Genomic DNA, 14,115 nt, shown 5'->3' with positions numbered 1-14,115 from the left:
TTTGAAAGAACATACTTTTGCTGTGCCTTGTTCCAATATATATTCTTTTGCTTTGTTATTTTCAGTATTTCTCTTCTTTCCTTGTCTGTTCTAAATTCTGTTTTCTAATTCATGGGCTCTAATTTCTTCTTTAGTTTATTCTCTGTGACCATCATGAGACTTCTTAAGTACCAAATTACTTCTGTTCCTTTTTGTTGCTGCTGCACTGTTTTTGCAATTAATTTTTAAAATTTTGTCGATAAGTTTTGTTTTTATATTATAGACATTAACAGGTTTTCTCCACTCTATGAGAGGTCCCTTGTAACAAAATAAGACAATTAAGTAAAACTGATAATACAGCAACTTTAGCTGAAAATACATCCCACAAGTATGTGTGAGAGATAGAGCCCCTTCCATATTTTTCTTTTTATAACTAATTTTTTTAATAAAAGAAATCTATTTTCTGTCCCCCACCTCCACTTTGGATGGAAAAAGAGAAAAGAGAAAAAATTCCTCAAAACAAATATGAATAGTCATAAAAACTAATGTCTTCAATGGTCATTTGCCAAAATGAATGTATCTAATTCAGCACCCTAAATCTATCACCTCTCTTGCAAGGATAACATGTTTTCATCATAGGACTCTTGGAATAAAAAATTGTCATTTTTTTAATTTTAAAAAGTTAAAATAATATTGTATTTCCCCCAATTATGCATAAAAACTATTTTTAACATTCATTTTTTAAAATGTTGAATTTGAAATTTTCTTCTTCTTTCCCTTTCTCCCCTTTTCCTACCTGAAATGGTAAACAATCTGTTATAGATTTTGTATATATATAATCATATAAAACATTCTTTTAAATAGGCATTGCATTTGGCATAGTTCTTGTTCTTTATTTTTATAGTTTTGTTGTTGATGTATGAATTATTCTGTAAGCCCTCAAAATTGTCCCTTTTTATAATTTTGTTGTTAAGTATTAATTGTTCCTTTGGTTCTGGTCACTTCACTGTGTCAGTTCATGTAAATCTTTGAATGTCTCTTGAAATTATTTGGATCTTCATTTTTTAATAACATAATAGTATATCATCACATTCATAGACCATAACTTATCCAGGCATTCTTCAATTGATGGATATACCTTTAGTTTTCAAGTTTGGCTTTTTTTAATCCACAAACAAAAGAATTATTATAAACATTTTCTCTATTATTTTGACTTTTTTTGTACAAAGGACAAGCTGCATCTGTAGATATTATTCCAAACTATTTTCTATGTCTCTCTCATATATTTATGAAGGAAACAATGTTGAATGGAAAAGTACCATGTGGTGGGAGTCACTCTGAGGGTCAATCCTACCCCTTATCCTTACAATGACCATTCTTTATTCAGATTATCCCATCTCTTATTATGTGTCCCCCAATACTACTCTGGATATTGGATGCATGTTAAAACTAAAATATGCCCTCTCCTGGAATAGGATGCAGTCTAGGAAGTACAACCTTTAACAAAGAAGGCAATCTCCTAAAGTTCAAATTTCTCTCAGAAAATCAGTTATAGGATCTCTGCCTTTTACCACAGATATAGGTGATTTATTTTTGGTCCCTGTTACCCTAATGAATCTGTAGGCCATCTCACTTTTTGAATTTTTGTGTTTTAATTATGAAAAGCAAATGTTAACATATAAAAAATCCAACATGCAAAAAAGGAAAAGATCACATGAAATTATGAACTTCTAACATGTGAAGTTTGTTTTAAATTGTATATTACATTTAATATAATAATACCATGTTTCTCTATGTATTCTCCTAAAATTCTTTTTTCTTTCTTTTCTGTATTTTTAAAATATTTTATTGATGCTCTTTTCTCTCCTTTTTTTGCATCATTATCACTCCCCACCCATATATAGCAACAACTCACACTCCAAATATGAAGAAAAACCTTACCTTTAAAATAATTATAGCCAAGAAAAGCACATAGTGATAGTACCTGAAAATGGTAACACCCAGTTGGTGTTTTACCTCTCTTCTAAGAGAAGAAAAGCATAATCACAATCAGTCTTTCAGACGCATGACTGATTATTGCATTAATCAGAATTCTTTTATTCTCCTCTTTTTTGAGTTACCATTTATACATGTACATATGTATCATAATATATGTAACATGACAATAGAATATATATGATTTGTTAGAAACATGTAACAAATTTAAATAAATATGCTTATCCAAAAGAAACAAACTATGTCTCATTCTTTTTTCCCCTCCCTCCTACTCTTTCCCCCTCTCTAAGAAGACAGGTAATATGATATTGATTATACACATATTATCATATAATACATATTTCCTGGTTTGTCATATTGTAGAACAAGATACATATTGCTTACACTACAGAAAAATTCATGGGGGACTTAAAGTGAAGAAATGTATGTTTTAATATGCATTCAGATTCTATCTGTTCTTTCTCTGGCAGTAGATATCCTTTTTCATCATGAGTCCCTTGGAGTTGTCCTGAATCTTCGTCTTGTTGATAATAGTTAAGTCATTAACAGTTGAACATTATATATTATTATTGTTATTATGTAAAACATTCTCCTGGTTCTACTCACTTCACTGCCTCACTAAATATGTCTTTCTAGGGTTTGTTTTTTTGCACTTTTTTTTTTTTGGTGATTATCTTGTTTACCATTTCTTATGGCACAATAGTATTCCATTACAAGCACAACCACAACTTGTTCAGCCATTCCCCAATTGATGGATATTCCTTCAGTTTCCAGTTCTTTGCCACCACAAAAAGAGCTACTGTAAATTTTTCAGAACATATAATTTCTTCTCCTTTTTTTTTGATCATCTTTGGAAATAAATACAAAGGTGGTATTACTGGGTCAAAAGGTATACACAGTTTTGTAACTCTTAAAGTAAAATTCCAAATTGTTCTCCAATACAGATGGATCTTTTTTATATTTCATTTTTTTGTAGTTTAGTTTTTATTTCATAATCATAAATTTAACTCTGTTGTCTAGCCAGACTTATGGAAGGAAAAAAGGAAATGAAATCCAAAGAGAATTGCAGCAAGTGAGAGCACAAGGATTACAGGGTATAAAAACAAGTGGAATTCAAGGGTGCTCTCTCCAACTACAGAGGAATGGTTTGGTGGTTAAGACAAAAAACAAAACAAAAACTTATTAGATTTGTCCAGTCAGCAGTGGTGATCTTCTTGCTGGTCTTGCCATCCCGAGAACAGAAACACTCCATAGCTTCCACAATATTCATGCCTTCTTCCACTTGGTCAAAGACCACATGCTTGCCATCCAACCAATCAGTCTTAGCAGTACAGATGAAAAACTGGGAGCCATTTGTGTTGGGTCCAGCATTTGTGATGGACAAGATGCCAGGGCCAGTATGCTTCAGGATAAAGTTCTCATCAGCAAAATTCTCCCCATAGATGGACTTGTCACTAGTGCCATTATGGCGAGTGAAGTCACCACCCTGGTACATAAACCCAGGAATGATTCTGTGAAAGCAGGATACCTTATAACCAAATCCCTTTTTTCCAGTGCTCAGAGCCTGCAAGTTTTCTGCTGTCTTTGGAAACTTGTCTGCAAAGAGCTGGAAAGTAACACGGCCCACGGGCTCTTTTTTATGTAAAAGTTGAAGTTGTCCATGGCCACAGTTGGCTGGGATGGGCACAACAGCTGAGGCAGAGGCGATGGGGCTCAGTGTCCAGTGGACCAAACAAAGATGTGAACTCTTGGTGGCAGCCTACAAAGCCTGGAGGGATCTTTTAAAGTAATTTCCCCTCACATTATTGTAATAATGTCATGAATTGTTCTGATTTTTCTCACATCATTCTGTGTTGGGTCATACAAGTCTTCCCAGGTTTTAGTAAACCCACTTTTTTCATCATCTTATATGCCATAATAATATTCCATTTTTCAGTTATCCCTCAATTGATGAACATTTTTTTTAAAATTCTTTGCTTCAACAAAAAAGTATTGTGATAAATATTTTGTTTCCATTTCTTCTTTTCTTAGATTTCTTGGGGGGGGGCATAATGCTATTATTGGTTCTGCTGATTCAAAGAGTATATATAATTGTGTCTTTTGTGAACTTCTATTATACGTAGTTTGTTTTTAATTGTACATGACAATTGAGATCTTGTTCTAAGTGTTTTTTTAGAGTATTTGGACCATTTCACAGCTCCACTGTCTTTTTTTCTCTTTTGTCATTTTTACTGATTACATGAATATGGGTAAAAGTTCAGAGTTTTGATCTGCAATTTATAATTTGATTTCACTCTTTAAAAAATATATATAATTATTTATTTGTTGCATTAAAATATCCTGTTAACTCCTTTGCTCCAACCCTTCCTCATTAGAGCAGTTATCTTTAGAAAAAAAGACTTTATGTATATATATATATATGTATATATGTATATATAGATAGGTTTTACTTATTTCTATTTATTGGCTCTTTCTCTGAAGGCAGATATATAAAAGTCATTCTTCAAACAATATTTTGACAGCTATATATGATGCTTTCTTGGTATTACTTGTTTCACTTTTCATGTAGGGCTTTTTTGTAGATTTTCAATATTTTTTCAAAATTAACTTGTTCATCATTTCTTAGAATACAGAGTATTCCATTACAATCATATGCCACAACTTGTTTAGCCATTCCCTAATTGATGGGCATCCTTTTAATTTCCAGTTCTTTGCCACCACAAAAAGAGCTACTATAAACATTTTAGAACATATAGTTTCTATTCCAATTTTACTGATCATTTTAGGAAATAATCTTAATAGTGTATTGCTGAGTCAAAAGGTACATACAGTTTTACAAGTCTTTAAGCATAATTCCAGATTGTTCTCCAAAATGGCTGGATCAATTCAAAGTTCCACCAATGCACTATTGTGCATATGTTCCTATTTTTCCATATCCCCTCCAATATTTGTCATTTCATCCTTTTATCATGATAGCTGATCTGATAATTATAAAATGATATCTGAGTTGTTTTGATTTGCATTTTTCTAATCAATAATAATTTAGAGCATTTTTCATATAGTTATATATAACTTTGATTTCTTCATCCAAAAATGTGTCTGTTCATATCTTTCGACTATCAATTAAGGAATGACTGAAATTCCTATTTGGTTAATAAAGTTATCTATATATTTTAAATGTGAGACCTCTATCTGAGAAACTTTCTCCAATTTTCCCTCAACTCGTGCTTTATTTCTAATCTCAGGTACATTAGTTTTATTTTTTTACAAAATCCTTTCAATTTAAATTGATTAAATTAAATTATATTAAAATTGATCCATTTTAAAACCCCAGTGTTTTTTGTTACTTGTTTATTCATAAATTATTTTATCCACAAATATGATAGATGGAGAATATCTAGCTCTGTTTCCCTTCTAATTCTTCTCTTATTGGTTTTGTGGTAAAAATGTCCATTTTATCATTTTTGATCATCTCTATCCAGTGTTTGGCTAAGAACACCCTCCCTATTCACAGTAATAAAAAGTATCTTCTTCGCTGCTCCTCAAAAGAAATTTTTTTGTCAGATGATCTTTTATATCAAGGTTATGTATCTGTTTGGAATTTACTATAGTATATGTGACATGAAATATCAATATAAAATTAATACCTTGTAGATTGCTTTCCAGTTTTCTTAGCAATTTTTGTTGGTATCCTTGGATGCTTCTATGCTTAATTGATAAACTTTGAAACTTTTTAACCAGTACTAATTATTTTGATAATTACTGACTTGTAGTATGGTTTAACATTACGTGTTAGTAGCCTCTGTTTCTCCCCATTTTTTTTATTATTACCCTTGAGATCTTTTTTTTTTCAATCGTTTCTTCATCCAGATGAACTATGCTATTATTTTGTCTAATACCATAAAGTAATCCTTTGGTAGTTTGATTAATATGTCACAAAATAGTCAATTAAATTTAGCTAACATTGTTGGGCTTTTTTTAAAATCATATTAGCATGTCCTAGCATGGCTATCTCCATAGGAAAGGCCAATGAAGAATGGCTATCAACCAGCAATATGAATTTGCATAGATGACTCATGCAACAAGAGTTCTTAGCCTTAAATCCATGGATTTCTCTGAATGTTTTGATCATTATTTTAATATGATTGATTTCCTTTCTAATACACACATTTTGTTTTATTTTATACACTTAAAAACATTATTGTTTTTTAATGTGTCATAAAAGTGTCATAATCTTGACCAGACTACCAAAGGGGTTCATGAAACAAAAGTAGTTAAAGAACTTCTGATAGACCTGGTTTATCAGATGGGCAAGCACTTAAGAACTTAAGCACTTAGGGCAGTATTGTCTTTAGGAAATTGCAAAGCTCCTTTACTAACCTCAAGTTTCCCATGAAAATACTAGTATCTTACAGGGCTGCTATATGGCAATGAGACATAAAATACAGTCTTCAACGAATTAAAAATAGATATCAGATTGGCTAGAATGATAAAAGGGCAAAATGACAAATGTTGGAGGGGATTAGGAAAATGGGGTCACTAACACATATATCCCTTCCACATTGTAGGGGTCAGGAAATAATACCCCACAATCTGAAAAATCTGCATAAAATGTTTTGGTCCTCCCTTCATACCAGAGAAAAAGTCTAAAGTTTTTCTTTTCCTTTTTTTTGGAGTGTTTTCAGTTCCTTCTTATAAATTTTTTTTTCTGAGTTTCTAAACGTTTTTGGTATGCCATCTGTGGTTTGTTTAAAACTCCCCAAAATTCTCCTTTAATTTCTTACATGAATCCATGAAGATATTGAAACTGCAATGGAGAAGATCAGGATGTGGAAGGGATAATGGTACACGGTTGGTGGAACTCTGAACTCTTCCAGCCATTTTGGAGAACAATCTGGAATTGTACTCAAACAACTATAAAACTGTGTATACCTTTTGATGCAGCAATACCACTGCTAGTTTATTTCCTAAGGTGGTCAGGGAAAAAGGAAAATATCTATGTTCTGAAATATTTATAGCAGCTCTCTTTGTGGTGGCCTATCAATTGAAGAATGGCTAAATAAGATGTGGCGTAAGATTGTGATGGGGTACTACTATGCTCTAAGAAATGATGAACAGGTTAATTTTGGGAAAACATGGAAAGACTTGCATGAAAATTTGGAGAATGAAATAAGCAGAACCAAGGAACATGATATTCAGCAATGGAAATATTGTCTGAAGAATGATTTATGTATATACACCTCCAGAGAAATAACTAATAAATAGAAATAAGTAAGATAGAGTTGTATATATACATACATATATGTTTTTTAAATCAAAAGATGCCTTCTCTAAATAGGGGAAGGGGGAAGGAAGGAATTAACTGGGTATTTTAATGCAACAAATGCACAATTCTTAAAGTGGCTATCACACAGGAAATGCATGATTAACATGAACAGTCTGACAACATATAACTAATTACAAACTTGGCAGAAGAGGAGTCAAATTCATCAAGGAATTATATGATAGGAAGAGAAGATGGGCTGGTCATTGTGAGAATGAGGAATGATGGGTAGGCATCTAATGCACCACTGGTTCTCTTATAACAAGAAGAAAAAGTGAGGAAACTCTCAAGCATATTGAATGGATTCCTGTGGTAATTTTAATAGGAGGACATATACAAAAGTCACATGAGATGGGCAAATATAGATATATAGGTTATGATCTGCATTATCAAATGAAATTGCCAGATTGACGTGATCATAGATCCATTTGAGTATATGAGGAGTAAATATGAACCAAATATAAGCAATTAATCTTTCCCAAGTTTTGACTTCCTTTATTTCCCTCAAGAGTGTTTTGTGGCCATATTTATGTACTTCCTGTATGTATCTTATGTTATATTCATAATCTGGGAAGTGATGGACGCCACCTTGAATGACAGGGATGGCAGTTGGAATACTCGGAATGTTCCCAGGTGCTGTGAACCAGGGGCAAATGTCGGTTGGCCCCATAGTATAAATGCCCCCTGACAGCCACTTTGAGAGGTCTCTCTGGAGGTCTCTGGACAGGAGTCCCTGGACTGGGAAATCTCAGAGTGGGTGGTGAAGGGGGGAAGGGAGGTCTATGAAGAAGAGGGTTGGGATATCTCTGAAGCTATTTCCTGAGAGACTGTGAGAGCTAGTGCATCACCAACACTGATAGTGAGAAAGCTGAGAGAATAAGACCACCAACACGGCTGCATCAATAGCTTCCCTCTTCTCTGGCTTGACTGTGGACAGGTCTGGCCAGGGAGTGGGGATGAGCAAATCTCTAGCTTTCACTTCATCAATAGCCTCCAGTCCTGATTGTCAACTAGTTTATAGATAACAGATCAATAGGGTCTCATATCCCCAATCCTTGTCCTTGCTATCCTTTCCCTGAGGATAGATAAAGAGTGTTCAACAAATACCTTCCTGAGTGGTTTATATCACGGCCCTTGGGAAGGGAGTCAAATGCAGTCAGATCCCAAATGTTACCCAAGGCAAATCAATAGCCCAATACTAACCTATCCAACCCAGGTTGTAACTGGAAAGGTTACCCATCTATCTAACCTCTTGAGGGACCTCCCGAAGCAACTGCTAGAGAGAAAGGGAAAATTATAGCACTGTCAAAGGTGGTCGGAGTTGGTGTTCCTCCATCATCTGCAGCTGAAGAGAGAACAGATAGATACATCAATATCATGGTACATCTATACATTCTCCCTTGGACCCTTTTTGTTTATAACACTTCATAATTGAACTCCCAGATATTTATTTTGAAGTTATTTTGAAAAGAATTTCTTCTTCTATCTCTTCCACCTGGGCTTTGTTGGTAATATCTGTATATTAGTTTATAATTTTTATAGGTTTGATTTACTTATTTATTTGCTTTGGGGGCTTGTATTTATTTTGCTATTTTATTGCCTACTGTTTCCATTTTTAGTTGAATCTCAGGTTTTCTGTTAACCTTCATAACATCTTTAAAAGATGCTAATGTTGTTTCCTCTTTGCCTGCACGTGTTCCCTATTTTTTTATATATTTTTTTATTCCAATGACTAGAATTTCTAGCACTGTATCAAATAGTAGTGCTGAGTAACAATGGGCATCCTTGCTTATCCCTGATCTTTTTGGAGAGACCTCTAGTGTTTCTCCAAAACAGAAAGTGTTTGCTTTTGAATTTACATGCATGTCCATTGATTCCAATGTTTTCTAATGTTTTTAATTTGCATCATATTTTGAAAAAAGGTTTCACCTACACATATGATAACCATCTGATTTTTATTATTTTTGTTATTAATATGGTCTATTATATTTACAATTCTCCGCATATTGAATCCTGGATTCCTCATGTAAAGCCCTTCTGGTCACAGTGTGTAATCTTTTTAATGTATTTTTATTTATACTACTTACATCTTATTCAACAATTTTTGTATCAATAAAAAAAGAAATTTTAGTTTTCTTTCTTTTATTTCTCTAAGGTTAAACTCTCAGATTTAGATATTAATTTATATTTGTCTCAGGAAGATTTTGATAGGGTAACTTCTTCCTCTATTTTTGTGAATGATTTGTGTAATAATAAAGTTAATCTTCTTTAAATATGTGGTAGGATTCATTTGGAAATATATGTAGACTTGAGTTTTTTTCACACCTTGGGAGTTACTTTATGACTTTTCCATTTTCTTTTTTTTAGATTAGTTAAATAAGTTCTCTACTTCCTTGTTTTAAAAACCTTTACCTTTTGTATTGGTTCTAAGGCAGAAGAGCAGTAAGGGCTAGGCAATGGGAATTAAGTGACTTGCCCAGGGTTGCACAGCTAGGAAGTGTCTAAGGCCAAATTTGAACCCAGGACCTCCCATCTCTGAGCCTGGCTCTCTTTCCACTGAGCCACCTAGCTGCCCCCCTACAGTATTGATTCTAAGATAGAAGGTAAGGATTGCCATTTAGTGTGGGAGAATTTAATAATTGATTTAATTTCTGGTTTTGCCTAGATATTCTGTTTTATTAAATGCTCTTGTCTTGAATTCATGATCAATTGGTTTGTGATAGTAAAAGATTCATTGATGAGAGCTGTTGAGCTATGGCTTTGAATAGATGATTCCTTTAGTAATACCATGAACCTGGATGTAGCTAAGAAGAGATCTCAGGGTGCTACAATCCCATCCTCAGGTAGTATCTGGCTTTCAAGATATTTCATACAACTAACATACAACTCCAACTGAGGAAGGAAATAAAATTAAGCACACTACATCCCCAAAATAGCAAAAAGAGTATGAATCAGTTATTTATGGAAAGCTTTTAAGGAAATCTGACACATCTCTAGGGAACCCTGGACTTCTGCAAAGGAACTACACAATCACAAAAACTCTAAGCAAGTTTTGAGAGCACTATCTCTTGGCAAGATAATGCAACAACCCAAACTGAGGACGTGGCAGCCATTTTTCTTCTCTTTCCCCCTAACTCATATTTGTATTTCTCTAAATATATATCATGCCTTTGTTAAGATTTCTTGCCTGTTCTCTTATAGGCTGATATAAAGTGAAGGCAATAAGTTTATCAGAGGTGTCAAATTATGTAGCTGCAAAGTTGGTACCAAAACCAAATTAAAATATAATTGGGAGATGCTTAACAAAATAAATAAAAATACAATATATAATGTTGGTTCATGGTTTTCTAGTGGGCCTACAGGGATTCATTTCTATTTGAGTTTGACACCACTAATTTAGTTCATATGTTTGAGGAGTGGGATGGCTAAAGAAAACAGCATGGTCAAGAGAAAGGGGATATGTGTATGTATGTAAATGACAGGGGACCCAAGTATGCCCAGGAATGAAAGGCAAGGAGCCCTGGAGAAACTGAAGATGGTAGAGAAAGAACAAATAAAGGAGATAAAGTCCTAGAGGTGATAAAAAGAGAGAGGGATGCAAATACATGAAAGGAGTACATATGATGTTGAGAATAGATACATAAGATGCAAGGGTCAAAGTGAATGGCAGCAGTGTTTGTCTCCTTTTTCCCTTTCCCATCAAATTTTCTTATAACCTGTTATATTCTGCCTTTAGTCACCACTCCTTGATAGTAACTGATCTCTTGAAAGTTATAAGAGACTAGCTTCTTCCCAAATCTAAAGACCTTTTTTCAAGTCCTCAACCTTTCCAAATTGTTTGATGCTATTTAGAAACCACTTCTTGAAATTTTCAGGCCTTCAACTATCCCATTTATGTAGATTTTTAAAATTAAATTTTATTTATTTTTATTATATTTTGTTTCATCTGTCTCCCTTCCTCACTCCACACTAGAAAAGGCTACCTTTTGACAAATATGTGTTTAAAAATATGCCATACATAGTTCTATTTATCAGCATATGAATGCAACTGTGAACTGATTCAAACATTTTGGAAAGTATTCTGTAATTATGTCCAAAGAGTTATAAAACTGTGTATTCCCTTTGACCTAACAGTACCACAATTAGGTCTGTTTCCCAAGGTGATCAGAAAAAAAGGAAAAAAAAACATATACTTTTAAAAATTTTAGCAGCAATCTTTGTTGTGGCAAGGAACTAGAAACTGAGAGGATGCCCATCAATTGGGGAGTGGCTAAACAAGTTATGATATATGACTGTAATGGAATATTACTGTGCTGTAAGAAATGATGAGCAGATTGATTTTAGAAAAACATGGAAAGACTTGTATAAAGAACAAAATGAGCAGAACCAAGAGAAAGTTGTATACAGCAACAGCAATAGTGTTTGAAGAATAATTGTGAATATTCACCTCCAGAGAAAGAACCAATTAATAAAAATATCCACTAATTTGTACTCTGATGCCATGTGGAGTGGGGGTAGGGATGAAACAATTGAGGGAATAGGAATTTGGTTTCTCCCCCTTGATAGTTGAACTAATCACAGAAATTATAGGAAAATAACTGAGATAATGAGGTATTAACATGCTAATGAAGTGCAAAGACTTGTCTATGCCCTATCATCTCTTCATGAAGTGTGAAAAAGTTCTCTGATTGAATTGGAAAGGAAGCTGGCCACTGGCTGGGTGATAATTAGCCATGCCCAGAGTAGTCCTTAAAAGACAAGCTTTCCAGCCTTAAGTTCAGTTAGAGAAAGCTAATGGCATCATTGAGATGCTTCAAGCAGGGCATAGAGATACCCAGTCTCTATGAATACACAGAAAGAAACAGAATTTCAGACAAGAAGCAACTTCAAGGAATTCCAGGTGGTAGTGAAAAGAGACATCTGTGCATTGAAGAGAGAACTAGTCCTGACATTGAAGAGTCTAGCTTTGGAGAAGAACAGATCCAGGGAAATTATGTGAATTAAATTACTAGAAGAGACATTATGCCCAGGGGAAAGTAGAATGAGGACTCCATGATCAGAGAAAAGATGTTGAAGTCCTTCTGTACTGAAATTGTGAGTTGACTCAGTCATGTGTTCCCTATGTATTGCATCACTCTAAGATGGTATTCATTCTTCCACTGATACTATGTGAGTATCAATGGAAGAGTATCATGGGAGAGTAACCCCAGGTTTATGCTTTGTAGCTACTATTCTTACAATGTCATTGTAGTAAATTATTTTGATTTGAGTTAGTTATGCCTACTGACTGACTATTCAAAGTAAAGTCACTGTTGGGGACGGTGAGGCTGTCTATGGTTTTGGGAAAGTGGACCCCATGGGTACGCATTTGAAAACCTTAGAGTGTCATGAAAGGGAGGTAGAAGACTGCCACGTATGTTTCCACTTGCCTTCAGGACATCTCCATGACCATAATCTGACTTTTAACATTCTGGAGTTTGGTCTGACTCACTGACAAAAGCTCACTGCTTCACTGGGGGCTCTGTATTTTCAACTAAAAAGATATTAAATCTCCCTAGACTTCCATACACTGAGCTAAATCACAGATTGTAGTATTCAAATTGGAGACAACATTTGTATTTCTCATGCAAATATATAAAATAGCATTTGTACTCCAGCAAGTTCTGTGCTCTACACCCTCAGCAAATACAGGGATTCCTCGAAATCTTGGTGAAGTTTGAAGGTGTTCCCAAAAAGTCTTAGTAAATTTTATTAAAGCTTTTTATTTTTTTTATTAAAGCTTTAAGAGTTTAAGACTACACTAAGATTTTGAGAACATTCTGTATTGTGGACTCACGTCACGCTCTATTGCCATGCAGCTCAACCCCACCCCCAGTTCTCCTCACCACAACAGGGCTTTCCTGTGAAGAGAGATGTTCAAAGACTGCTAATTGAACATAGCCCCTCTGGTCCACAGTAGTTCCTTTGTTTCTGAAGAGGACCAGAAACATCTTGGGGTGATATCCTGACTTGTTCATGAATTGGATTTAAGTAAGGCAGAGCTGAACAATATTTTCAGCTTCATTCTCTCTTCCAGAATCATCCAAGTCCAGTGGTAAGACAAAAGTCAAGACAACTGGGATGGCCTGGGTCTTTCATATGTGACCAAGTTCCAAATGCTCCCCAAGGTCTGCTTTAACCACCTTCATGGCTATTTGAACAAATTGTTCTCAACCACCCATTCTTCTGGAAGAAATCTTCATATGCTTGGGGAAGACATCCCCTTAGCCCACTGAAGTGTCTGGGACCTGTGACTTACGTTCAGCCTGGTTTAGCCTATTTGTCTGCTGAAATGGTTTTACCAAGGTGTGGCTGCTATACATGCTATAGCTTCTTAGAGCTAGAAGTGAGCTGTTAGGTGGCACAGTGGATAGAATGTAACCAGGAGGAAGATTCATTTTTTTGAGTCCAAGTGTGGCCTCGGGCAATTCACATCGCCCAATGACCTCAGATTCATCATCTTTAAAATGAGCTCAAGAAGGAAATGGCAAATCACTCCAGCATCTTTGTCAAGAAAAACCTAAATGGAGCCACACAAAGAGTCAGACACAACTGAAAAATGACTGAACTACAAAAACAAATATACGATCTATAACAGTCTCATTTTTAAAGAAGCAAACATTTAAATATCTTATTGTTTTGTCTGTCTAGCTGTAAGAAAGTGTCATTCATAAAGATTAAACTTAAAAATGAGTGTGGAAACAGCTAAGTGGCTAAGTGGATAGAGAAGCAGGCCTAGATATGGGAGCTCTCAGGTTCAAATCTGGCCTGAAGCACTT

The 14,115-nt window shown here is 34.5% G+C and overlaps 1 protein-coding gene across 1 annotated transcript; it reads right to left on the bottom strand.

Moving 5' to 3' along the window:
• Positions 1-3,106: 3,106 nt before the first annotated feature.
• On the bottom strand, positions 3,107-13,287 carry LOC123250737 (peptidyl-prolyl cis-trans isomerase A-like). Its single transcript, XM_044679967.1, has 2 exons — positions 13,183-13,287; positions 3,107-3,733 (listed from the first exon to the last, which is right to left on the bottom strand). The coding sequence occupies exons 1-2, from the start codon at positions 13,285-13,287 to the stop codon at positions 3,107-3,109; spliced, it is 732 nt and encodes a 243-aa protein (XP_044535902.1).
• Positions 13,288-14,115: the final 828 nt, after the last annotated feature.

This window comes from Gracilinanus agilis, chromosome 1 (genome assembly GCF_016433145.1).
Source record: "Gracilinanus agilis isolate LMUSP501 chromosome 1, AgileGrace, whole genome shotgun sequence".
Classification (NCBI taxonomy): Eukaryota; Metazoa; Chordata; class Mammalia; order Didelphimorphia; family Didelphidae; genus Gracilinanus; species Gracilinanus agilis.
This window is presented reverse-complemented; position numbering and strand designations above follow the sequence as displayed.